The 24873-nt window shown below is 39.7% G+C and overlaps 1 protein-coding gene across 1 annotated transcript in view; it reads right to left on the bottom strand.

The window, feature by feature from the left end:
* XKR5 (XK related 5) overlaps positions 1-1767 on the bottom strand; it is a 227232-nt gene extending 225465 nt beyond the window's left edge. Inside the window, 1 exon segment of the mRNA XM_053711084.1 lies at positions 1630-1767. Coding sequence (XP_053567059.1) covers positions 1630-1767 — 138 coding nt within the window.
* Positions 1768-24873: the final 23106 nt, after the last annotated feature.

Here is a 24873-nt window from a genome sequence, read left to right as displayed (position 1 = left end):
TATTTCTTGATGAGTGAGGACAGGTAGGGGGGGCTGCATTGGTAAGGGCTTTGTAGGTCAGGATGAGAATTTTGAATTTAATTCTGCTGTGGATGGGTAGCCAGTGAAGGGACTCACAGAGAGGTGCAGCAGATACAGAGCGTCGGGAGAGGTGGATTAGCCTAGCAGAGGCATTTAGGATGGATTGAAGAGGGGAGAGGCGGGAGAGAGGGAGGCCAGTTAGTAGGTTATTACAGTAGTCAAGTCGGGAGATTACCAGGGAGTGGATTAGCTGTTTAGTAGTTTCAGCACTCAGAAATGGACGGATTTTGGAGATATTGCGTAGATGGTTGTGACAGGAGGAAGAGAGCAATTGGATGTGGGGTATGAAGGACAGATTGGAGTCAAGTGTAACTCCTAGGCAGCGGACTTGCAGTGATGGGAGATAGTGGTGTCACCAACAGTGATTGAAAAGTTAGGAACCGGGGGTAGAATTAGAGGGGGGATTAGAAGGAGCTCAGTCTTGGACATATTGATTTGTAGGTGGTGAGAGGCCATCCAAGAAGAAATGCCAGATAAGCAGACACTGATGTGAGATAGGACAGAAGGAGAGAGTGAAGGGGTGAATAGGTAGATCTGAGTATCATCAGCATAGAGGTGGTAGTTGCAGCCATAGCTACTGATAAGTTTACCCAGTGAGGATGTATAAATAGAGAAGAGTAGAGGACCCAGAACAGAGCCTTGAGGTACTCCAAAAGACAGAGGCAGTGGAGAGGAGTCGCTGCCAGCAAAGGAGACAGAAAAGGACCTATTAGATAGATAAGAGTGGATCCGGGAAAGGGCAGTGTCAGAGAGCCCAAGGGAGCTGAGAGTCTGTAGGAGAAGGGGATGGTCAACTGTGTCAAAGCCAGCAGACTGATCAAGTAAGATAAGTATTGAGTAGTGGCCATTTTTTTTAGCAGAAAGAAGATCATTAGTAACCTTGGTGAGAGCAGTCTCAGTTGAGTGTTGGGAACGGAAGCCAGATTGTAAGGGGTCGAGCAGTGAGTTGGAGGACAAGAAGTTGGTTAAGCGATCGAAGACATGATGTTATAATGTATCACAATAAAAACAAATAAATACAAAATAAAAAAATATGTCAATAAAGTGAGCAAATGTTAACAGCAAGTCATAATATTGAACATGTGTTGAGTCACGCAGCCATTTATTAAAATGGTTCTCTGCAAGGAAAGGAACTGTTATTGCTTATTATTATTATTATTATTATTATTATTATTATTATTATTATTATTATCATCATCATCATCAATTATTACCTGACACTAAACTACATACCCCATAAAATAAATCCCCCAAAAACTAAAAAAACAACTAAACCCTAACTCTAAAATAAATTACAATAGCCCTTAAAATTGCCTTTTGTAGGGCTTTGCCCTAAAGCAATCACTTCTCTTTTGCATCTAAAAATAAAAAATTTACAAAACCACCCACTTACATTTATGGAACCCCCCAAAATAAAAAAAATTGAATTTGGAAAAACCTTGCCAACAAAAAAAATTAAAATAGAATAAAAAACCCACCCCCCAAAAAAACCTAACTAACCCCACAAGTGTTAATTACATCTGATGTGGACTCCGGCTCCTATTGTGCCATCATGGGCCCATCTTCATCCATGGCTCCAAGCGCTGGGGGCCCATCTTCATGGAGGAGGACTTTGGCAGCTTCTTCCGCCACCTCCGCTCGGCATCTTCTTTTCTTCTGGTCTCTTTGGGTTGCCCTCCTCTTCATGCGATCTCCACCACATAATGAAACCCGGAAGCACGGAACCCGAATATATAGGGGTACCACTTACTTTGGTTTGGCTGATTTCAAAAGAAAATGTGATAGTAGAAGTAAATTAGAAAGTTGTATGCTCTATCTGAATCATGAAAGAAAACATTTGGGTTTTATGTCCCTTTAAATTGGAGGTTAGACCTATATATAAACATAGAAACACAGATTCTGAGGACAAAAAATAAAACGCTTATCAAGTCTGCCCATATATCTTTCCAAAGTATAACAACCAAAACGGATTCTTCAGATAGCCCAGTGTTAACTTCCGTAAAACAATGTTGGTGAGGGACACAACTTGGGGCATATTTATCCAGCTCCATAACCTGTCCGCCTGCTTTGAGGCGGCGGGTAGAGATCAACAGAAATCAACCCAATCGAATACGATCAGGTTGATTGACACACCCTGCTAGCTGCCGATTGGCTGCGAATCTGCAGGGGGCGGTATTGCACCAGCAGTTTACAAGAACTGCTGGTGCAATGATAAATGCCAACAGCGTATGCTTTTTTTATGCTTTGCAAAAGAAAAGACTGGGGTGTTTTTGCACCCCCATAAAACCACCACTGAGACAGCCTTATATATTTCCAAGGCATTCTTGAATTCCCTTAAGTGTGTGTCCTTGTCTGTTTCATATTTGTTGCATGAATTATATACAGTTAACAAAAATAATATTACTGATATGTTACCTAACTGTAGTTTTATGTATTAATATTCTACAATTCTGGTTTCATTACACAGTTAAACACCCCTATGACTCCATCATGTGCGGGATTAAAAAAGGAATCTGCCAACTTGAACCCTGCAATGCTGATGCAATGAGGCTGTTTCCCTGCAACAACAACAAATACAACTGCTGTTACATGTGATCTCCCAGCATGCAGCTGTCCGTCATCGTTACCAAGAATTCCTGAAGATTATTTATGTTGTAAATTTATAACATGATTGTGGTCCTGTTGCCAAATGTTCATCAACCTACTTGCTAAAAGCTGTTCATACATAGATATAATCACCAGAGAAAGGGGGAAATACAATATTTGTTTTTATATATAGCAATATATTTGTGCAGCACTATCATCATCCCCTCCGCTTCCATAGCTATGGGGTCTATCAAATCAGATATGTCACATCTTCCATAGGACAGATGGATGTAGGGTGCAGGGGAAATAATGAGTGACTATAAAAGGAAAAGTGTCTAGATTTTTTTTCCCTCACTCGTTACCAAATGCATTTAATTTATTTTGCATTTTCTCTATTAGATTTTCACACTCCTTTCATGATTTTCTTTTCACAATATCTTCTCTCTATACCTAGATTTACTTAAGGCCCTAATATCCTCAGTTGCCTATTCTCATAATACCTTTCATTTACTTGCACCCAAAAGCTTTCTTTGCCCACTGACTCCTTTAATTTGCCTCATCCTTAGTCTGCTTTAATCCCCAATTTCTAAACTTTCATCCTTTTCCCCATGTCACTCTCTGTCTGTACTACTGTTACTGTGTTTATACAATGAGTCCTGCATTTTAGATATGTTCATATGTTCATTTAAATATGTTCATATAACTTGTTACTTTGGGCCTAATGATCTGAAGCTCTCTGTACTGCAATATCCCTAGTGAAATTCTTAAAAGGCAGATTTTTCTATACTTCTCCAAGGCATGTTCCATGCATTTCTGTATATGAAGGAGAGACAAGCCCAGTGCAATATAGCAGTGCATGACATGACAGTTCTGCTGCATTTACACTTTGTGCTTTGTATTCTATATTACTTTAAACCTCAGATTACATTTTATTACATTTAAACTGTATTTTTCTATTTTGTATACATCTGTGTATTTAGGATTTTTATTTTAGAAATTCTGTTTATGCTTTCAAAGTTTCTGTGCAACTTTAACAAATTAGGATCATACTTTGTATATTTATGTGTATCTTTTACAAATTATATTGCACTTTGCATTTCTTGTATTTAAAATAAAACTGAAAATCTGGCAAATTCAGTTTCCCAGAGAGCTTCATTACTTTCTATGGGCCTAGTAAGCAAAAATTTTCTAGACTGGAGAAAAATTATAACACAGACACAGACAAATTAATTCTCTAAGAAAAAGAGTAGAACCTGGAAGTCCCAGAGAGGTACCTTCCATAGAAAGTAATGAAGCTCTCTGGGATACATTTCACATTTCACATGGAAGAGAAAAGGTAACTGGGAAACACCTAAAGCTGATATAAAAGGCTCAGTTTTCATCAATTACAAATTAAACTGAAATGTTTTCACTACAATTTAACTTGCTTTTGCCTACAGTTTAGTATACATTACTTTTCTGTCAGTTAAATAAGTGTATAGTGAATTTTGAGCAAAATTCACCTACATTCAGCTGGCTAGATAATTCAGTGAAATCAGTTTGTTTAAAATGCTTACAGCATTCAACAGGACTTGTGAGAGAGCTTCAGACATACCCTGGGAACTCCCTTTTTCAGCACAGAGAACTCCCCTGTGTTTTATTTGACAATAGAGAAATTACAAAGTGCATGTAAATTGTAAAAGATACACAGAAATATACAAAGAATAATCATATTTTTTTTTAAAGTAACACAGAAGTTTTCAAAATATAATCAGAATCTGTAAAATCACTAAATCTAAATGTGTTAAAATAGAAATTAAAAAACGTAAATGTAATAATACTGAAAGGATCCAATCTGAAGTATAAAGTTATATAAAATACACAGCACAAAGTGTAAGTGTAACAAAACTCCCATATCATGCAGTGCTATATTGCACTGGGTTGGTCTCTCCTTCAGGCAAATAAATGAGAGAGAGATTGCAGTGCTGAGAGTTCCGTCCTTTTTCTTTTAGCATTCAGGCCCCAATATGACATTGATCTAAAAAAGGGGATGGACCAGTGAAGAGCGTATTTGAGCGTACACAGCGCAGACAGTAACTACATCTACACTAACCTCCTCACACTGTAAAGAACAAACATGGCTGAAACCCAACTCGTAACCTGTGCTTCATAGATTTGACTATATCGCACTGCTGACGATGTATCCGAATCAAAGTATAAGTTACTCCCCCTGAAACTCCCACAGAACGCCTACACCTACGTCATACTTTGTAGGGCATTATCCTACAGTAACATAGCTCTTTTTCAAATAAATACTATAACCCATTCTACAATAAAGATAACCGCACCCTCCCCCCAAAAAAGCCTAATTTAAAAAAATACCTAAACTAAAAAATAACCCTATCCTAAAAAAGATTGCCTTAAAATGACATTTGGTTGGGTATTGCCCTTTCAAAGGAAATTGGTAGGGCAGTGCCCATAACTCTTTTGCTGCCCAAAAGATTAGGGTTTTATTTTTTTGTAACTTAGGGGATTTTAGCTTAGAAATGGGGGGTTTAAGAGTTAGGTAGTTAAGTAGTGTAGGGGTAGTTTGCATTGGTGGGTTGTGGCAGTATAGTGGTTAATAGGTTGGGGGTATTGCAGTGGGCTATTGATGGTATAGGTGTAAAGTAGTGTAGAGGGTGTTTGCTGTGGGCTATTGGCGGTATAGGGGTTAAGTAGTGTAGGGGTTATTGCAGTGGGCTATTGGAGGTATGGGGGTTAATATGTTAGGAAGTTTCTTGCAGTGGGCTATTGGCGGTATAGAGATTAATAGGTTAGGAAGTTTATTGCAGCGTGCTATTCACGGTTTAGGGGTTAAGAAGTGTAGAGTTAGTTTGCGGTGGTGGGTTATGTCATTTTAGGGGTACATAGGTATAGTTATTAGGCTTTGTGCCAAATATTTAAAAGGGATCCTTTACTTTACACCATCAATGTCGATGCTGATGCTGCTTGGAATATTTTGCCAGCATCACCAAACATTGCGATGTATAGTAAAATATCTCTCTGCTGTGCTGCCTTTAAACAGTAATGTTGGCACTTTATAATATTTTGCTGGGATTCTCGACATCGCATCAGATCCCATTTGAATATATCGCCGCCTTGCACCACTTTCGTTCAGCCCCTGTAAAGTCTGCACTACGATTTCTCTCCAAACAGGAGAATATTTGATCATAAGGCCCTAAGTGAGTGTCAGTATAGTCACAAAATGGATAATAAAATCTGATTTTTACCAGCTTCATAAATTGTCATTGTACCTTAATTATTACTCATGTGAATCTTAGAAATATATTGTATCCCAGAGATGGACTTTTTAACTTTTTTTATACATTTTGTTTGGCATGGGACTGAATCAACTCAGACTGAAGGGACTAAGTCCTGAAACATAATGTATGTGTGTGTGTATATATGTATATATATATATATATATATATATATTTACTAGGGATGGGCAAATGTTCTGCAACATTCAAAAATTGAAACAAATTTTAACACATTCGTTCCCTCATTTCAAAGTTCAAATTTTTTTACAACATTCTAGCATTCGTTTTATGTAATAGTATTTCTAATGCTATCTTTAAATGTAATATTCAATTCAAACTTTTCTAATAATTTGATTCGAGTTATGCAATATTCAAATTTGAAAATTTGAATCTATATATTTGCAATAGTATTTCTAACTCTCTCTTGAAATGTAATATTGGAATTATGCAATATTAGAATTTTTTTTTAATTTATATATTTGTAATAGTATTTCTAATGCTCTCTTTAAATGTAATATTTGAATTATGCAATATCAGAATTAATATATTTGTATCTATTATGTTAGAAATTTTGAATATAGATATTCGATTTCATTAAGAACTTTTGAAAATGAAATTTACATTCAATTACCAAATTTTATTGGATTTTCATTCTTATCAACATTCGATTGTCCAAAACGAATGTCTACAGGACTATTCGTTCTACAAAACGAATTACACTTTCAGCACATTCGCCCATCCCTAATATTCACACACGTCCTGAATTCTGCAGAATACACTCTAGCTTCTCAGGGGTCAGTGGCAAAACCTGTGGAATTAGCAGGAAGTACATTACAAACATTTATTTACTCTGTACAATTAAAGATTCAATGAAAAATGTGTTTTACGGCCATTTAAGACTGATATAACTTACCCCCTTGTTCCAATTTGTTTTGCTATTTCCTTACAGTTTTAAATACAGATATATACTATTATAATTATAAAGCAAATAGTCATTAATGTTACTTTCCTCTTTAATATTAATAAATGTGGTTAAATAAACTAATGCGTCTTTATTTTGTGGCTAGATGTAAAACAGAAATGCCTCTTTTGTCTGAGGCCAGCATGCTCTGTGCCTAGGGCAGCCCAATTTAAAAGGAAAACACAATTTTTAGAGGTAATTCTATAACACTCCCTCTTGCATATTCTGCAAATGTTTCATTTATTAATTTAATTATTAACCAATGGTCCCTGATTTTCTAGTGCAGTTGCATACCCCCTTTATATGTTATCTAATGTGATGTGTGGGTTTGCACATGGGGGATCATGTAGTGGGGTTTATAGTTAAAGAGGGTGTACCAGTGACAGGATCACATGTGGGGAGTGCCTAATATGATGTGTGGGTCACACATGGGGGATCATGTAGTGGAGTTTGTAGTTGAAGGGGGTGTGCCCTTGGGGGATCACATGTGGGGTTGTCTAACATGATGTGTGGCGTTACACATGGGGCATCATGTAGTGGCGTTTATAGTTAAGAGGGTGTACCATTGGCAGGATCACATGTGGGGAGTGAGTAATATGATGTGTGGGTTTACACTGCAGTATCCTGCAGTGGGGTTTGTAGTTGAAGAGGGTTTACCATTGGTGGGATCACATGTGGGGGGGTGTCTAACATGATGTGTGGCGTTACACATGCAGTATCATGTAGTGGGGTTTATAGTTAAGGGGGGTGTACCAGTGGCAGGATCACATGTGGGGAGTGCCTAATATGATGTGTGGGTTTACACATGGGGGATCATGTAGTGGGGTTTATAGTTAAAGGGGGTGTACCAGTGGCGGGATCACATGTGGGGAGTGCCTAATATGATGTGTGGGTTTACACATGGGGGATCATGTAGTGGGGTTTGTAGTTGAAGAAGGTTTACCATTGGGGGGATCACATGTGGGGGGTGTCTAACATGATGTGTGGCTTTACACATGGGGCATCATGTAGTGGGGTTTATAGTTAAAGGGGGTGTACCAGTGGCGGGATCACATGTGGGGAGTGCCTAATATGATGTGTGGGTTTACACATGGGGGATCATGTAGTGGGGTTTGTAGTTGAAGAGGGTTTACCATTGGTGGGATCACATGTGGGGGGTGTCTAACATGATGTGTGGCTTTACACATGGGGCATCATGTAGTGAGGTTTATAGTTAAGGGGGGTGTACCATTGGCAGGATCACATGTGGGGAGTGACTAATATGATGTGTGGGTTTACACATGCAGTATTCTGTAGTGGGGGTTTATAGTTAAAGGGAGTGTACCAGTGGTGGGATCACATGTAGGACTTTCATTCATGGTTTTTTTTCAAAGTTAGATGTAAATACAGTTTTCGCCGCAATTAAAATATATATTTTTTTCTACTTACAATTCAACCAATTTTTTTTTTTAATTTTTTTACTTCCTGATCACGTGTTTTGATCTACCAATTTACTTTCTGGCCGTTAAGGCGGCCATGAAGCGATGTCATCCTCCTATTTATTGATTTGCGCATGCGCATACCTTTTTTTGGTATACTTAAAATAGAAATATAATTTTCTATTGTACAATAGAATAGAAATACTTAAATAGAAATACATACTTACAATAGAAATATAATTTTAGTTTTTGAAATTGGCTCCCGGCTGTCACAAATGCAGCTGCTCTGTTGCGCAAATAGCATAGTACTGAATGAATAAATTATTGTTATTCATTGAGTACTATGTTTCCAACGAGATTGAGGCATGCGCGTTGGACACCGGCTGATCACAGAATCGCATGCACATTGAAGTAATATCGACGATTCGCACATGCGCAATGCGCGCAGTGCTTGTGAACGCGCATTTGCGCTACGTATAGAGTGGGTGGGAAGATGGGAGTAGCATGCATGATAAAGGTATGATATTTATAAGTAAAAAAAAGGCAAATTAAAATAATTTTAAAACAAAATATAGAGATCTTAATATATTAATGTTATACAATACATTGATGTGTTGTAAAGCTACAAAATTTACTTTCACTTTAGTAAACCGACACATTAAAACACCATTCAAAACACCTAATCCGACATCCCCCCAAATCACAAACACTAATTAAAGTTATTAACCCCTAAACCGCCATCCCCCCACATTGCAAACACTAAGTAAAACTATTAACCCATAAACTGCCACCCCCCACATTGCAAAGTATTAAACTAATAACTAAACCCCCTAACCTAACATCCCCTAATTTAACCACACTTAAAATACACATAAATTTAATTAAAAATGTACTAACTACCTTAAAAAACAACAACTTACCTTTAAAGGAAATTAAAAACTAAGCCTTAACTAAAATAAACCGTAATATTACAGAAAATATAAAAAACCTGCGCTTACAAAAAATAACAAACGAAATTATCCAAAAGAAAAAAATTCCTATTCTAATACCCCCGTAAAAAAAACCCCCAAAATAAACCTAATCTACAAATAAACTACCAATAGCCCCTAAAAAGGCCTTTTGTAGGGCATTGCCCTAAAGCTAACAACTCTTTTGCATAAAAAAATACAACAATTACCCCCTAACATTATAACCCCTCAAAATAAAAAAAAATCCTAACTAAAAAATCCCTAATCTAACTATCGCCCCGAAAAGGGGGTTGGAATGGGCATTGCGCTTAGAAGGGCATTCAATTCTTTTTGTGCCCATTAAAAAAACAAAACCCTAATCTTAAAAAAAAAACACCCCCCAAAAAAAAAAAACAACAACACTAACTCCAAAATTGGTATTCACCATTGATGAAGGTCGGTGCTCCATCTTCATCCCTGCGGCTATCCTTCTTCATCCATTGCGGGACAATCTCCAGAATTGAGGGCTGAACTCGCATTCTATTGGCTTTTCCAATCAGCCAATAGAATGCAAGATCAATCCTATTGGCTGATTGGATCAGCCAATAGGATTGAACTTCAATCCTATTGGCTGATTGCATCAGCCAATAGGATTTTTTCTACCTTAATTCCGATTGGCTGATAGAATTCTATCAGCCAATCGGAATCTAAAGGACACCATCTTGGATGACGTCACTTAAAGGTACCTTCATTCAGCTTTAGTCGTCGGATGAAGAGGATGCTCCGCGTCGGATATCTTGAAGATGGACCCGCTCCGTGCCGGATGGATGAAGATGCCGTCTGGATGAAGACTTCGCCCGGCTTGGATGAAAACTTCTCCCGGCTTCGTTGAGGACTTCGGCCCGGCTTGGATGAAGGCTTCTTCCGGTAAGTCGATCTTCAGGGGGTTAGTGTTAGGCTTTTTAAGGGTGTTTTGGGTGGGTTTTATTTTTAGGTTAGGGTTTGGGCGGCAAAAGAGCTAACTGCCCTTTTAAGGGCAATGCTCATCCAAATGCCCTTTTCAGTAATTTTAGTATTTTATTTGGGGGGTTGTTTGTGTTGGTGGTGGGTTTTACTGTTGGGGGGTTGTTTGTATTTTTTTACAAGCAAAAGAGCTGATTACTTTGGGGCAATGCCCGCAAAAGGTCATTTTAAGGGCTATTGGTAGTTTAGTTTAGGCTAGGTTTTTTTTTTTTATTCTGGGGGGGCTTTTTTAATTTTAATAGGGCATTTAGATTAGGTGTAATTAGTTTAAATATCTGTAAATTGTTTATTATTTTCTGTAATTTAGTGGGTTTTTTTGTACTTTAGCTAATTTAATTTAATTTAGGTAATTGTATTTAATTTAGTTAATTTATTTAATTATAGTGTAGTGTTAGGTGTTATTGTAACTTAGGTTAGGTTTTATTTTACAGGTACTTTTGTTTTTATTTTAGCTAGGTAGTTATTAAATAGTTTAATAACTATTCTACCTAGTTAAAATAAATATAAACTTGCCTTTAAAATAAAAATAAACCCTAAGATAGCTACAATGTAACTATTAGTTATATTGTAGCTAGCTTAGGGTTTATTTTACAGGTATTTAGTTTTAAATAGGAATAATTTAGTTAATGATAGTAATATTTATTTAGATTTATTGTAATTATATTTAAGTTAGAGGGTGTTAGGGTTAGGGTTAGACTTAGGTTTAGGGGTTAATAACTTTAATATAGTGGCGGCGAAGTTGGGGGAGGCAGATTAGGGGTTAATAAATATAGGTAGGTTGCGGTGACATTGGGGGCAGCAGATTAGGGGTTAATAAATATAATGTAGGTGTCGGCGATGTTGGGGGCAGCAGATTAGGGGTTCATAAGTATAATGTAGGTGGCGGCGGTGTCCGGAGCGGCAGATTAGGGGTTAATAATATATCCCCCCACTTTGCAAAGTATTAAACTAATAACTTAACCCCCTAACCTAACACCCCCTAACTTAACCGCACTTAAAAAAAACACATAAATTAAATTAAAAATGTACTAACTACCTTAAAAAAAAAAAACTTACCTTTAAAAGAAAATGAAAAACTAAGCCTTAACTAAAAGAAACCCTAACATTACAAAAAATAAAAAAACCTACGCTTACAAAAAAATAACAAACGAAATTATCCAAAATAAAAAAAAATCCTATTCTAATACCCCCGTAAAAAAACACCCCAAAATAAACCTAATCTACAAATAAACTACCAATAGCCCCTAAAAAGGCCTTTTGTAGGGCATTGCCCTAAAGCTAACAACTCTTTTGCATAACAAATACAATTACCCCCAAACATTATAACCCCTCAAAATAAAAAAATCCTAACTAAAAAATCCCTAATCTATCGCCCCGAAAAAGGGGGTTGGGATTGGCATTGCGCTTAGAAAGGGCATTCAATTCTTTTTGTGCCCATTAAAAAAACAAAACCCTAATCTTAAAAAAAACAAACACCCCACAAAAAAAAAAACTTACACTTATTGGTATTCACCATTGATGAAGTACGGTGCTCCATCTTCATCCATGTGGCTATCCATCTTCATCCATCGCGGGACCATCTTCTGCAATCTTCATCCAGGCTATGGTCCATCTACTATTTTCATCCCGGTGGCGGCAGAGAAGGCAGCGAGGTGATCGGCGGCGGAAATGTCGGTCCTCATCTTCAGCCAGGCGATACGGAGGTCCTCTTCATGTGATCTCTAGCCGAACACTGAAGATTAAATGCAAGGTACCCCTTTTATATAGGGGTACCCTTGCATTCCTATTGGATGATTTGATTCCAACAACATTAATTTTTAAGGGTGTGTTCCACTAAAAGTTACAAGTGTGGTGCCATTGCTTGTTCATAATAATATATAAAACTGCAGATGATTGGTGGCTACGCATGACTGCAGATCCTGATTGTTCTGCTTGTGAACGGCAAGGCTTGAAGCCTTACCTATAGGCAAGATTACGAGTTTGGCGTTAACAGGGGTGCGTTGCTAACGAGGCTTTTTTTTCTAACGCTGCCTTAAGCCAACGCTGGTATTACAGGTTTTTTTAAACCTGGCGTTAGCCGCAAAAAGGTGAGCGTAGAGCAGAATTTAGCTCCACATCTCACCTCAATACCAGTATTGCTTACTGTAGCAGTGAACTGGCTGAACGTGCTCGTGCACGATTTCCCCATAGGAAACAATGGGGCTGAGCTGGCTGGAAAAAAACCTAACACCTGCAAAAAAGCAGCGTCCAGCTTCTAACGCAGCCCCATTGTTTCCTATAGGAAAATAAAAAATATGTCTACACCTAACACCCTAACATGAACTCTGAGTCTAAACACCCCTAATCTTACACTTATAAACCCCTAATCTGCCGCCCCCGCTATCGCTGACACCTGCATTATATCATTAACCCTTAATCTGCCGCTCCGGACACCACCGCCACCTACATTATCCCTATGAACCCCTAATCTACTGCCCAACATTGCCGCAACCTACATTATATTTATAAACCCCTAATCTGCCGCCCCCAATGTCGCTGCCACCTACCTACAATTATTAACCCCTAATCTGCCGACCAGACATCGCCGCCACTTTAATAAATGTATTAACCCCTAAACCGCCGCACCCCCACCTTGCAAATACTAGTTTAATTTTATTAACCCCTAATCTGCCACCCCCAACGTCGCTGACACCTACCTACATTTATTAACTCCTAATCTTCCGACCCCAATGTCGCCGCTACTATAATACATTTATTAACCCCTAAACCTAAGTCTAACCCTAAGTCTAACCCCCCTAACTTAAATATAATTTAAATTAAACGAAATACATTTAACATAATTAAATAAATTAATCCTATTTAAAACTAAATACTTACCTATAAAATAAACCCTAAGCTGAAGGACGGAGCCAGCTACAGCGATGGCAGCTGTGTAACTTCTGAGCTCCGTGACCCAATTCCATAGACCAGCTCTAAATTACACTCAAAACCCTAATTTTGGCAAAATGATATGATTTCCTGAAAGCCTAACAGACCGGGAGCTACAGGTTCACCTTTTAAACAGATCCGGAGGATTTTATTTGGCCATAGAGACATACCGCATCTTCACCCGGCGGCGCTCCAAACTTTAACTGGCTTGGAGCCAGACTTGTAACCGGGACTCTATCCAGTGCCTTGCCTGCCTCAGGGTCTGCCTCCCCTTCTTGATCGCTGACTTAGATCGCTACTAGAAGCAGCACGGGAGCTTCTTACCTACCTCCGTGTTTTACTGCCATCGCACACACACGCAGCAAAAGAGGTTGCAGCTGCGCCATAAGAAGTCAGGAGGTACCGGCCCGGAGGTCACATCTTCTACGGGTAAGGAGTAGGACATAAACCACTACCCCGATCAGACCGGGCTCAATTTAAAGGCAGAGAGAGTGGTACGGGCACATTTCAAAAGGTCAGGCTTACAACTCGCGTGGGCTAACCACCAGGCCTGCGATCAATTTTGTGGGGCCTACTGATTTTCGCCAGAGCAAGTAACCACGTGGCGGGGTGTCTGCTACCTCTACGCTGACATTTGAGATCACTGAGTCCCTTTTTTGCAGCATAGCTACCTGCTTCTTGCCTTCATTTCATAAGAAGCTATGCTGCAATTCAGCACTCCTGGTTATTGTTTTTACTCTGCTCTCATAGCCAAATTTGTCTAGAGAATGCGGTATATTTTAATATCAGCTCACTGTGCAAGTACAATGAACACAAAACGTTCTACGAAATTGAATAAACCCCCTAAGATGCACAACCACAGAGACAGTATGGTCGCTCAGTTTTTCTCACCCCCTGCTACAAAAGTTAGTGAAAGTATTGAATCTAACAAGTTGCCTAAAAAGAGGGTACAGACCCCACTAGTACAAGAAGAAGATACCGAAGAGAGCACACCTATCCCTAACACTATCCTCTCCACTTTGGCTTCCAAGCAGGATATAGCCGACATAATCCGCTCTTGTATCCGTGAGGAGATAGCAGAAATAAAACAGGACCTCCATTGTGTAGGCAACAGGGTGGAGGCCTTAGAAGAGTTCACAGACCACCTTCAAGTAGAGATCAACTCGACTCATGACTCAACAACCCACCACACAGCACTTATTGCAGATCTTTTCGACAAAATCGAAGATCTGGAGAATAGGAATCGCCGGAAAAACCTCAGAATTAGAGGTGTACCTGAATCGGTATTACCCAAAGACTTCCCAATTTATCTCCCGGCCCTATTCGCACACCTCAGAAATACCACCCCAACTGCCGATATTCCTTGGGTTCGGGCCCACAGAGCCCTCAGACCGAAGCCACCGGACACCGCTCCCCCCAGGGACATCATCATGAAGTTCAAAGAATTCAATGAAAAGGAAGAGCTTCTAAACCTCCCCCGAAGGCACCAGCCTGTGAAATTCAGGGGGGTTGTTCTTCAATTTTTTCAGGACCTCTCTCAACGTACACTGCAAAGGAGGAGAGAACTTGCCCCTGTAACGTCCCTGCTTAGACAGAAGAAAATTCTCTACAGGTGGGGATTCCCCTTTCATTTATATGTGCTTCATGGAAATAGAAAACTAATCTGCAGAACCTTGGAAGATGTCAACACCTTCTGCCAGGCACTAGAATTGGACCCCCCGGAGGATCTTTCCCCTGAGAATTCCCACGAGCCTCCTAGAAAGAAATCTACAGGATCTGCCCAGAAAGAATGGCAACGTATTCCACCCAGATCTCAGTTTAAGCCATCGGTCAAGCCCCTAAACCCGCTCCCTAGAGCTATAACTTAGCTGGTATTTCTTATCCTGGCTATCCCCACGAACTGAACAATCCATCAAGGACTTTACCCGATGCTCCATTTTTGTCGTTGGGTAATGTATAGCCTTATTGGTCATTATTCTTTACCTGTTAGACGACTCCTGGTCTAGAAATTTAGAAAACTAGAAACTTAGATATGTAGAAATTTAGGAATATAGGATCTATTGTATTTATGTAATTGAGCTTTAGTTAGTCTTAAAATGCTTAAACCACTTACTATGGAATGGGTTATAATCCCTCCTCTTTAACACCAACAGTTAAATGTCTTCATTAGTATCTAGAATTTCTATGAGAAAAAGTATGTTCTATTTTATGTTTTTGTTCATGTTTTTTTTGTTACGTGACAGAGGTATGGGTCCTCGGGCCTATTTCTCCACCAAATGTTTCATGTCTTCATTAGTATCTAGAATTTCTATGAGAAAATGCATGTTCTATTGTATGGTTTTGCTTATGTTTTTTTTGCCGTGTGACAGAGATGCAGGCTATAAGGTCTACCTAACACAGTCTATTTGTTTCAACCTACTCCCACACTTGCATGCCTATCACCTCTTGATGCCTTCAATCCACAGACACCAAACACATCAGCCTCATGGAAACCCCCACTAAAACTCTCACCCTAATAAGCCAGAATACTAAGGGATTGAATTCTGCACAAAAGCGCTCATTAGCCATTAGAGACCTACACAGGAAAGGGGGCGATATTCTCTTCCTTCAGGAGACACACTTTCTAAAACACAAGGAGCCCACTTATTTTGGGGGTTTCTACACGCAAAGTTTTCATAGCTCTTTTGACCACAAAAGACACGGTGTAAGCATCCTCATTAGCAGACAGATTCCCTTTACACACATTCACACTTTTACCGACGCTGAGGGTAGGTTCCTATGTGTAACAGGCACTTTGTTTGGCTCCCCGGTGACACTAGGCAATCTTTACGCTCCTAACACCAAACAACTCCCTTTCTTTAAGAGAAGTTTTGCACAGATTTTAGATCACACAATAGGAGCACTATACCTTGGGGGTGATTTTAATCTCCCCATTCAACCGCATTTGGATTAATCAAACCCAAGACCCACAACATCTAAACGCACGACTAAACAACTGTGGAAACTTATGCTAGACCAAACATTGTTTGACACCTGGAGATTTATCCACCCAGAGAAGAGGGATTACACCTTCTTTTCAGCCCCTCATAGATCATACAGCAGAATCGATTACCTTTTCACTAACCAAAGGGGCCTTTCCAACGTTGCATCTTCCCGTCTCTCACATACAGTATGGTCAGACCATTCAGCGGTACTAACATCACTTAATTGGCCATCGGCACCTAGCGGCAACTATCAGTGGAAGCTGGATGAGAAACTATTAGATTCCCCAACCCTGGTGTCCAATTTAGAAAAGCTCTTACAAGAGTATTTTAGATTTAATTCCTTGCCGGAAACAGACCCTTTTGTTGTTTGGGAGGCTCACAAATGCTTCATCAGGGGGGAACTTATAAAACAACAAGCACAAGTTCGAAAGAAAGCACGACAGGTATATAAAACATCCACTGACCTATTAGCCAAACTCGAATACGACCATAAACGAAACCCTTCCTCCCCCCAACTATTAGCAGACTTAATGAATGCCAGGAAAACAGTCCACGACCTACAACTTAGCGAAGCCAATGCATTGGCTTTATTGACCAAGTAAAAATTTTATTTCAAAAGTAACAGGGCAGGAAGACTCTTAGCTCGTTCCTTAAAGCTTAAAAAACTTAAAACTTTCATTCATGAAATAAAATCTCCAACGAATCAAACAGTTAATACCACACCTGAAATCCTCTCCCAGTTTGAGTTGTATTATTCCAATCTCTATAACCTCACTAACCCTGACCGCCCCCCTGACATTAGCAACGTTATAAACAATTATCTCCTAGACACCTCTTTACCACAACTCTCAGATGCACAAGCGACAGAACTGGACAAACCCTTCTCAATGACAGAACTCGCAACCACCCTTAAAAATCTACCCTCGGGCAAAAGCCCTGGCCCCGACGGATTCTCGGTCGCTTACTACAAAAAATTTGCCCCCAGCCTGCTTCCACAGTTATGCTCTTTATTTAACTTAGTTGACCGGGAACACCCTTTTCTCCCCCCCCCCCCCATGCTGGAAGCACATATTTTGGTGATCCCTAAGCCTGGAAAGCCTTCAGACAGCCCCTCTAATTTTCCACCTATCGCGCTATTAAATGTAGACGTGAAGCTTTATGCTAAACTCATAGCCTCTAGGCTTAACAAATTCCTTCCTCAACTGATCCACACAAATCAAGTAGGTTTTGTCCCCTGTAGAGAGGCACGAGACAACACCATCAAAATTCTAAATTTAATCGAATATACTCAGTCTCAAAAAATCCCCTCTATCTTTCTGGCTATCGATGCCGAAAAGGCTTTCGATAGGTTGAATTGGCTGTTTCTCAGGTCAACACTAACTCGATTTGGCCTGGGAAATAGACTCATTGAGAAAATATTCGCCTTATATCAATTGCCGAAAGCCTGTATTAAGTTAAACGATTCCCTGTCAAATGCATTCAGCATTTCTAATGGTACGAGGCAAGGTTGCCCTCTTTCCCCCATATTGTTCATTTTAGCCATGGAGGTTCTGGCCTCCAGGATTAGGAATGACGAAAAGGTTCGCGGCATTCATATAGCTGATACTCACTACAAACTAACACTCTACGCGGACGACATCCTATTCTCACTGACCTCTCTCTCACATTCCCTAGAAGCACTTATGCCGGTTATTAATACTTATAGCACCCTTTATAATTTTAAAATAAATAAGCAGAAATCCGAGTTCCTAGGTATCGTTACCCCCGATCAGACAGCCCAACAGATCACTAACCTTTACCAATTTCGGTCCCAGCCCTCTTCCATAAACTATCTAGGGATAAAATTAACAACCTCGAGAGAGGCTCTATATCGCCTAAACCATCAGTATCTTCTGGATTCCATCAAAGCAGATATGGGAGCCTGGCGTATTAAATTTCTCTCTTGGCTAGGCAGAGTTCAAGCCTTTAAAATGAGTATCCTGCCTCGCTTCTTATATCTGTTCCAAACCCTACCTATCCAACCTCCCCTACATTATATTCGCAGTGTGCAATCCTTCATTAATAGCTTTATATGGGCCCATAAACGCCCTAGAATATCCAAGACCACCCTTTATAGAAATAGAAACGAAGGGGGACTAGGGGTACCCAACCTTTTGTTTTATTTACAGGCGGCGCACCTTACTAGAATAGTTGACTGGTGTAGAAATAATGCTGACAAGGAATGGGTTAAGCTCGAACACGACCTGTCTACCGCTGATAGCCTGGGGTCTATGTGCTGGACATATAGACACCATAGGACTTTTCCACCTCTGACACCCTCGCTAGTATTCGACACATTCAACACATGGGACCTCCTTACGAGATCACAGAAAGGCATATCGACTGTACCCTCTCCTCTTACCCCCCTACTACACAACAAAGACTTCCCTCCTTTACTTCACAAACGGTCTCAGGTACAATATTCTATATCTGCGGGTTTACCCTGCCATCTAGTCCTTGAAGGAGGCACTATCTTACAAAAAGCCGCTCTCTCGGACAGAAACATAGGTTTTTTCGATAGATGGTTTGAATACCTGCAATTAGCCCATTTTTTCTCCCATCACAAAGATAAACCCAACTTGGCTAGAAACCTAAACCCATTTGAAACACTATGTCACTCCCCACTTTTAGCGAAGGGCACCCTTTCTAAGATATATAAAATTCTTATTGCACTACACTCCGCAAAACCTCCGCCACACACCAAAACATGGGAAGCCGAATTGGGATATGAAGTCTCTTCCAAGACATGGGACATAATATTTCAACAAATGGGGAAGGCCCCTTCCTCAATGGGCATCACTGAAACGAACATAAAACTCTTAGAAAGATGGTATCTTTACCCCAGCAGGCTCGCTAAGATTTATCCCCACACTGATCCACTATGTTGGAGAGGCTGCAAACAAGTAGGAACACTCCTTCACATCTGGTGGGACTGCCCCACACTTCAGCCCTTCTGGCTAGACATCCACAGGGAAATACAAAAGGTTCTCAATATACCCATCCCCTTTGACCCTTTAACATTATTATTTAACAACCCCCCTATGGTCAAATGCAAGTACAGGCAGGTCTTATTATACATTACAGCGAAACATTCCTACTCAGAAAGACTGGGTGCAAAATGTCACTCTCCTTCTCTCCCTGGATAGGTTTCATTACCAAAAAACAAAAAGGATGGACTTCTATTGCGCCATGTCTTTCTATTGGGAAACATATACCCACACACCTACTAGGACTCCTTCGTAGCTAATTAATAACTCTCTAGTACTAAGATACCCTGCGTACCCAAAACACCCCCATAGTTCATAGCAACATTAAGAAATATTTGATTTACCCCGGGATACCACCCTTAAACCTCAATTCGCACGGCCTGGTCCCCTAGTCCTCATACCCAACTATTTAGCCACTACCTCACTGACTGCATCTCTTTTTTTTTTTTTTTTTTTTTATGTGTGTCCACATAAGCAAGACCTTTTCTTTCGTGCTTGGTTCTCTGTCACATTGCAAGATTTAAAAGTTAAGTGGAAGTTTCATCCACTAGTGTTATTTCAAAAAGAGAAAAATGCTACAAGCTACTATGAACTTTGCCAGAACTTTTTATGGGACTCTGCAAATGCTAAGTTCTATGGATCAGTATATAACAGATAGTTCCGATCCCGCCCTTTACATCTTTCTTCTTTATTGTTTTCTTATCAATGTTATATAACGCCGGATTAAATCCATGGCAATTGTAAATCTTAAAAAAAAAAAAAAAATAAACCCTAAGCTAGCTACAATATAACTAATAGTTACATTGTAGCTAGCTTAGGATTTATATTTATTTTACAGGCAACTTTGTATTTATTTTAACTAGGTAGAATAGTTTTTAAATAGTTATTAACTATTTAATAACTACCTAGCTAAAATAAGTACAAATTACCTGTAAAATAAATTCTACCCTAAGTTACAATTACACCTAACACTACACTATCATTAAATAAATTACCTAAACATCCTACAATTAATTACAATTAAATTCAATAAACTAAATTACGGAAAAAAACCCCACTAAATTACAGAAAAGAAAAAAAGAATTACAAGAATTTTAAACTAATTACACCTAATCTAATCCCGCTAATAAAATAAAAAAGCCCCCAAAATAATAAAATTTCCCTACCCTATACTAAATTACAAATAGCCCTTAAAAGGGCCTTTTGCGGGGCATTGCCCCAAAGTAATCAGCTCTTTTACCTGTAAACGAAAAATACAATACCCCCCCCAACATTAAAACCCACCACCCACACACCCCTACTCTAAAACCCACCCAATCCCCCCTTAAAAAAATCTAACACTAACCCCCTGAAGATCACCCTACCTTGAGCCGTCTTCACCCAGCCGGGCACAAGTGGTCCTCCATACGGCAGAAGTCTTCATCCGATCGGGGCAGAAGAGGTCCTCCAGACGGCAGAAGGCTTCATCCAAGCGGCATCTTCTATCTTCATCCTTCAGGAGCGGAGCGGAACCATCTTCTATCCAGCAGACGTGGAGCCATCATCTTCAAACAACGTCCTAACGAAGAATGAAAGTTCCTTTAAACGACGTCATCCAAGATGGCGTCCCTTGAATTCCGAGTGGCTGATAGGATTCTATCAGCCAATCGGAATTAAGGTAGGAAAAATCCTATTGGCTGATGCAATCAGCCAATAGGATTGAGGTCGCATTCTATTGGCTGATTGGAACAGCCAATAGAATGCAAGCTCAATCCTATTGGCTGATCCAGTCAGCCAATAGGATTTTTCCTACCTTAATTCCGATTGGCTAATAGAATCCTCGTAATCTCCCGGTTGTGTTTAAAGGGACATAAACATGCAAAAGGGGTTATAGTTAGCCGAACATATCTGGTAATCCAATGACAAGAGGCATATGTGTATAGCCACCAATTACTCTCTAGCTCTCATTGCTGCTCCTGAACCTACCTAGGTGTGCTTTTCAACAAAGGTTACCAAGAGAATTTGATAGCTGAAAATAATGTTAAAGTAAAATAAAAACCAATTTTTTTTGCCCCACAAATACATGGAGAGAGGCAGCAACCAGCTCAGCCTCCCTCGGTTGTGCAACAACATAGAAGGTGATGTATGGAGTGTGTATCTGAGTCTTTCTATGTAAGTGTCTGTGAGTGTTTTTGTGTCTTTGAATGTTTGTGTGTCTCAGGAGTGTTTTTGTGTCTTTTTTGTGAGTGTGTGAGTATTTCTGAGTGTTTGTTAGTGAGTACATGTTTCTGTGAATGTGTGTATGCCTTTGAATGCTTCTGTTTGTGTGTGTCTATGAGTGTGTGTGCCTTTGGATGTTTTTGTTTGGGTGCTTGAGTTTTTCTGCAGAATTTTAAGTTTCCAAAAACTGAATCTCCAGCTTTGATACTAGTCAGTGTCTCACCAGCCACTGACCTCACTGCACCTCACTGCACGTCACTGCTTTTAACCTCTTCTTATAGATTGTAATGGCTTATAAAATAAAGCCAAAAGTTACATGAGTTTGCCTTTGGTGACGGTTCCAAAGCCCTTATTAATGGAATGATGTTGCAAGTGTTCTACATGTGATCACATAGTTATGGGTGGAGACATAGTTACGGGTGTTCTAGGGGCAGAGCCGGGGAAGGTGGAGTCACAGGCATTTTGAGGGCATAGACAGGTGGTACCATTTTACCCCCTTCCTCGGCACAATGAGGGTGCAAAATATAATATTTGTGTACACCTTGCCCCCCCCCAAACCACTGCTTGCGTATAATATATTTTTTAGAAAAATACCTTAAAATATTTAATGGGTGCCCAGAGTTATGTTCAGGAGTCACATGTGTTCCATTAGTGTATTTGGGTATGCCCTTTCGGTATGGGCAGGCCTTTGGGGGAGCCTGGGCAGTCCCTTGTGTCACTTTGTAAGCTGGTACATTTACACTGAAGGGAAAGTGGCAACAGAGACATTGGGGCTGAGCTCCCAAACCGTGAAAATACTGCAGTATGCATGACGGTCGGGACCTCTGCAGACATTTTTATAAAGAAAAGAGAATTCTTTTAAAAACACAATCCTGGCCCAGCTTTATTGTTTTCGGTAGAGAGTGTGTACACACACTTATAGTTCGTCTTTAACAATGTTTAATGCAAACAAACCTTATTTGCTTTCCATTTCCTAATTATTATGTATCTGTCAATCATTTTGTTTGCTTGTTTTAATGATACAGATTGCCAACACTTAATGAAAATTTACATCTCTCTGTTTTCTACCTGAGATTTTACTGGGCATAAAATTGCCACACCTGTTCAAAAAGTCATTATATTTGTTGTACCAGTTATATAAAAGGAAACATTTTATAATACATTACATTTTTTTAACCCCTTAATGACCGCAGCACTTTTCCATTTTCTGTCCGTTTGGGACCAAGGCTATTTTTACATTTCTGCGGTGTTTGTGTTTAGCTGTAATTTTCCTCTTACTCATTTACTGTACCCACACATATTATATACCGTTTTTCTCGCCATTAAATGGACTTTCTAAAGATACCATTATTTTCATCATATCTTATAATTTACTATAAAAAAATTTATAAAATATGAGGAAAAAATTGAAAAAAACACACTTTTTTAACTTTGACCCTCAAAATCTCCTACACTTCAACAACTACCAAAAAACTCCCATGCTAAATAGTTTCTAAATTTTGTCCTGAGTTTAGAAATACTCAATGTTTACATGTTCTTTGCTTTTTTTGCAAGTTATAGGGCAATAAGTACAAGTAGCACTTTGCTATTTCCAAAAATTTTTAAAAAAAATTAGCGATAGTTACATTGGAACACTGATATCTGTCAGGAATCCCTGATTAACCCTTCACATATATATATTTTTTAAAAGAACACAACCTGGGGGGCGGAGCCAACTGCAGAGGGAGACGGACGCACTTGTGTATAGCTCCTGGCCTTAACTAGCCTTAAAGTGTTTATTTACCCTTATGATGTTGACTTTTAGGGCTATAAGGAGCCTTCATGTTCCCTACTAATATTGAGGATCCAAGCAACTGTGCAAGTGGACATACTTGAGCAAGAGAATTCTTCTAAAATTATGATCAAGATGGAGGCCCTTAGAGTTTGGGAGCGGGCTGTGGCGCAGCTCATACATAAGCACTATGAGAGGATGGAATTGGCTCTAGAGGAGTGCTGTGCTGGAATAAGCCCACTTATATCTGTTACCCCTATCCTGACTGCTGATAACATTGTCTTGGATCAGGGTATTTATACCGTATCACCAACTTCTGAGCCCTTGTGTTCCGCGCCTGAACTCTCTCCCTATACCGAGTCTCCTCTATGCAGCCAAAAAGACCGAGCTGTTTATGTGGGGGGTGAGATTGCGGAGGCTGCAACGGAAGATTGCCCTGCCATGCTAACTGAGCCAGACCCCGGAGCGGACTGCGCCTCGCTCCCGAACACACTTACAGCTAAGAGGCAGATGGCGTTTGCAGCTGGCTGTCACGCGTGGAGAGCGCTTCTTCTGCTCGATACTGCAGCCGACAAAATGAGTGAGCCCACACCTGTTAATCTTACTATAGATACCGACGAGAGGGGCAACCCTCCAGATTGTCCCCTTGAGTGGCCTCTTCAGCCAAGTATAGAAGCTTTGCACCCTAAGGGCATTGGTTAGGAGACCAGGAATGTGAGATCGGGAGTCGGCTATACCCAGACCCATCTTATATGGTCTCATATAGTCGGCTTACTTTAGAGCATAGTCCTGGGAATTGCCTTATTCTAATACAGAACCTACGGTTACAACTTGAGACACGGTTTGTTACTACTCGTTCCTGATATAGGTGCTTGCCATCAAACTGTTTCTTCCCGCTATCCCTTCTGACCCTTCTGCTGCAACTCATTCTACCCTGTTGGAGTGGGTGACATTCTTTTGTTTAGCTATACCAGTGCACTTTGGGATGGCTTGTGTGCTGGTCTTGGAGAGACTCTGTTAATAACTTGGACACCTATGTTTTTGCACCGCATAATTATATATTTATGGACTGATATAGGCAAACTGCCTTGTACTAGTGGTGTTTAATGTAATATAGAAATATTGTTTATTAGTAATTTGTCTTCATTAAGGGTCAGCCCTGAATTATACCACGATCACTGCACTTACTGAGGACTTTTGACTGACTCTGACCACAAAGACAGCATGTTTGCTTATTTCTGGACTGTCCTCCATAAGTTGATTTGCACTCGATGTTTCCTTCAAGCCTTTTTATTATCTATAAGTTTTTTACAGTCTTACTCTCCAGTTTGTTTATTGTATGCAAGAAGCACTCATTGAAATGTACCCTCATTGTCTGCATTTTAAAAAATATGCTTATTTCTCATTGTTTGCCTGACTATATTAATGAGCCACATGTGAATGTTTGAAGTTAAGATGATATAAGACATGTTGATGTTGTTTTACTTATGCCTTCAAAAACGCTAGCTGGTGTACTCCTTTTTAACAGGGAATTTTGTCTCTAAAGATCGAAATCCTAATGTTTGTGATCCCCTTTACCTGTGACTCCTGAAATAATTCACTTTTATAACTCTTTTACAAAGGTTTAATTTACCATGATTCTCTATAGTTTCTTTGCTCCTGTTTAGA

This window comes from Bombina bombina, chromosome 4 (assembly GCF_027579735.1).
Source record: "Bombina bombina isolate aBomBom1 chromosome 4, aBomBom1.pri, whole genome shotgun sequence".
Taxonomy (NCBI): domain Eukaryota; kingdom Metazoa; phylum Chordata; class Amphibia; order Anura; family Bombinatoridae; genus Bombina; species Bombina bombina.
The sequence above is the reverse complement of the archived record's forward strand: the minus strand, read 5'-3'. Positions and strand labels throughout refer to the sequence as shown.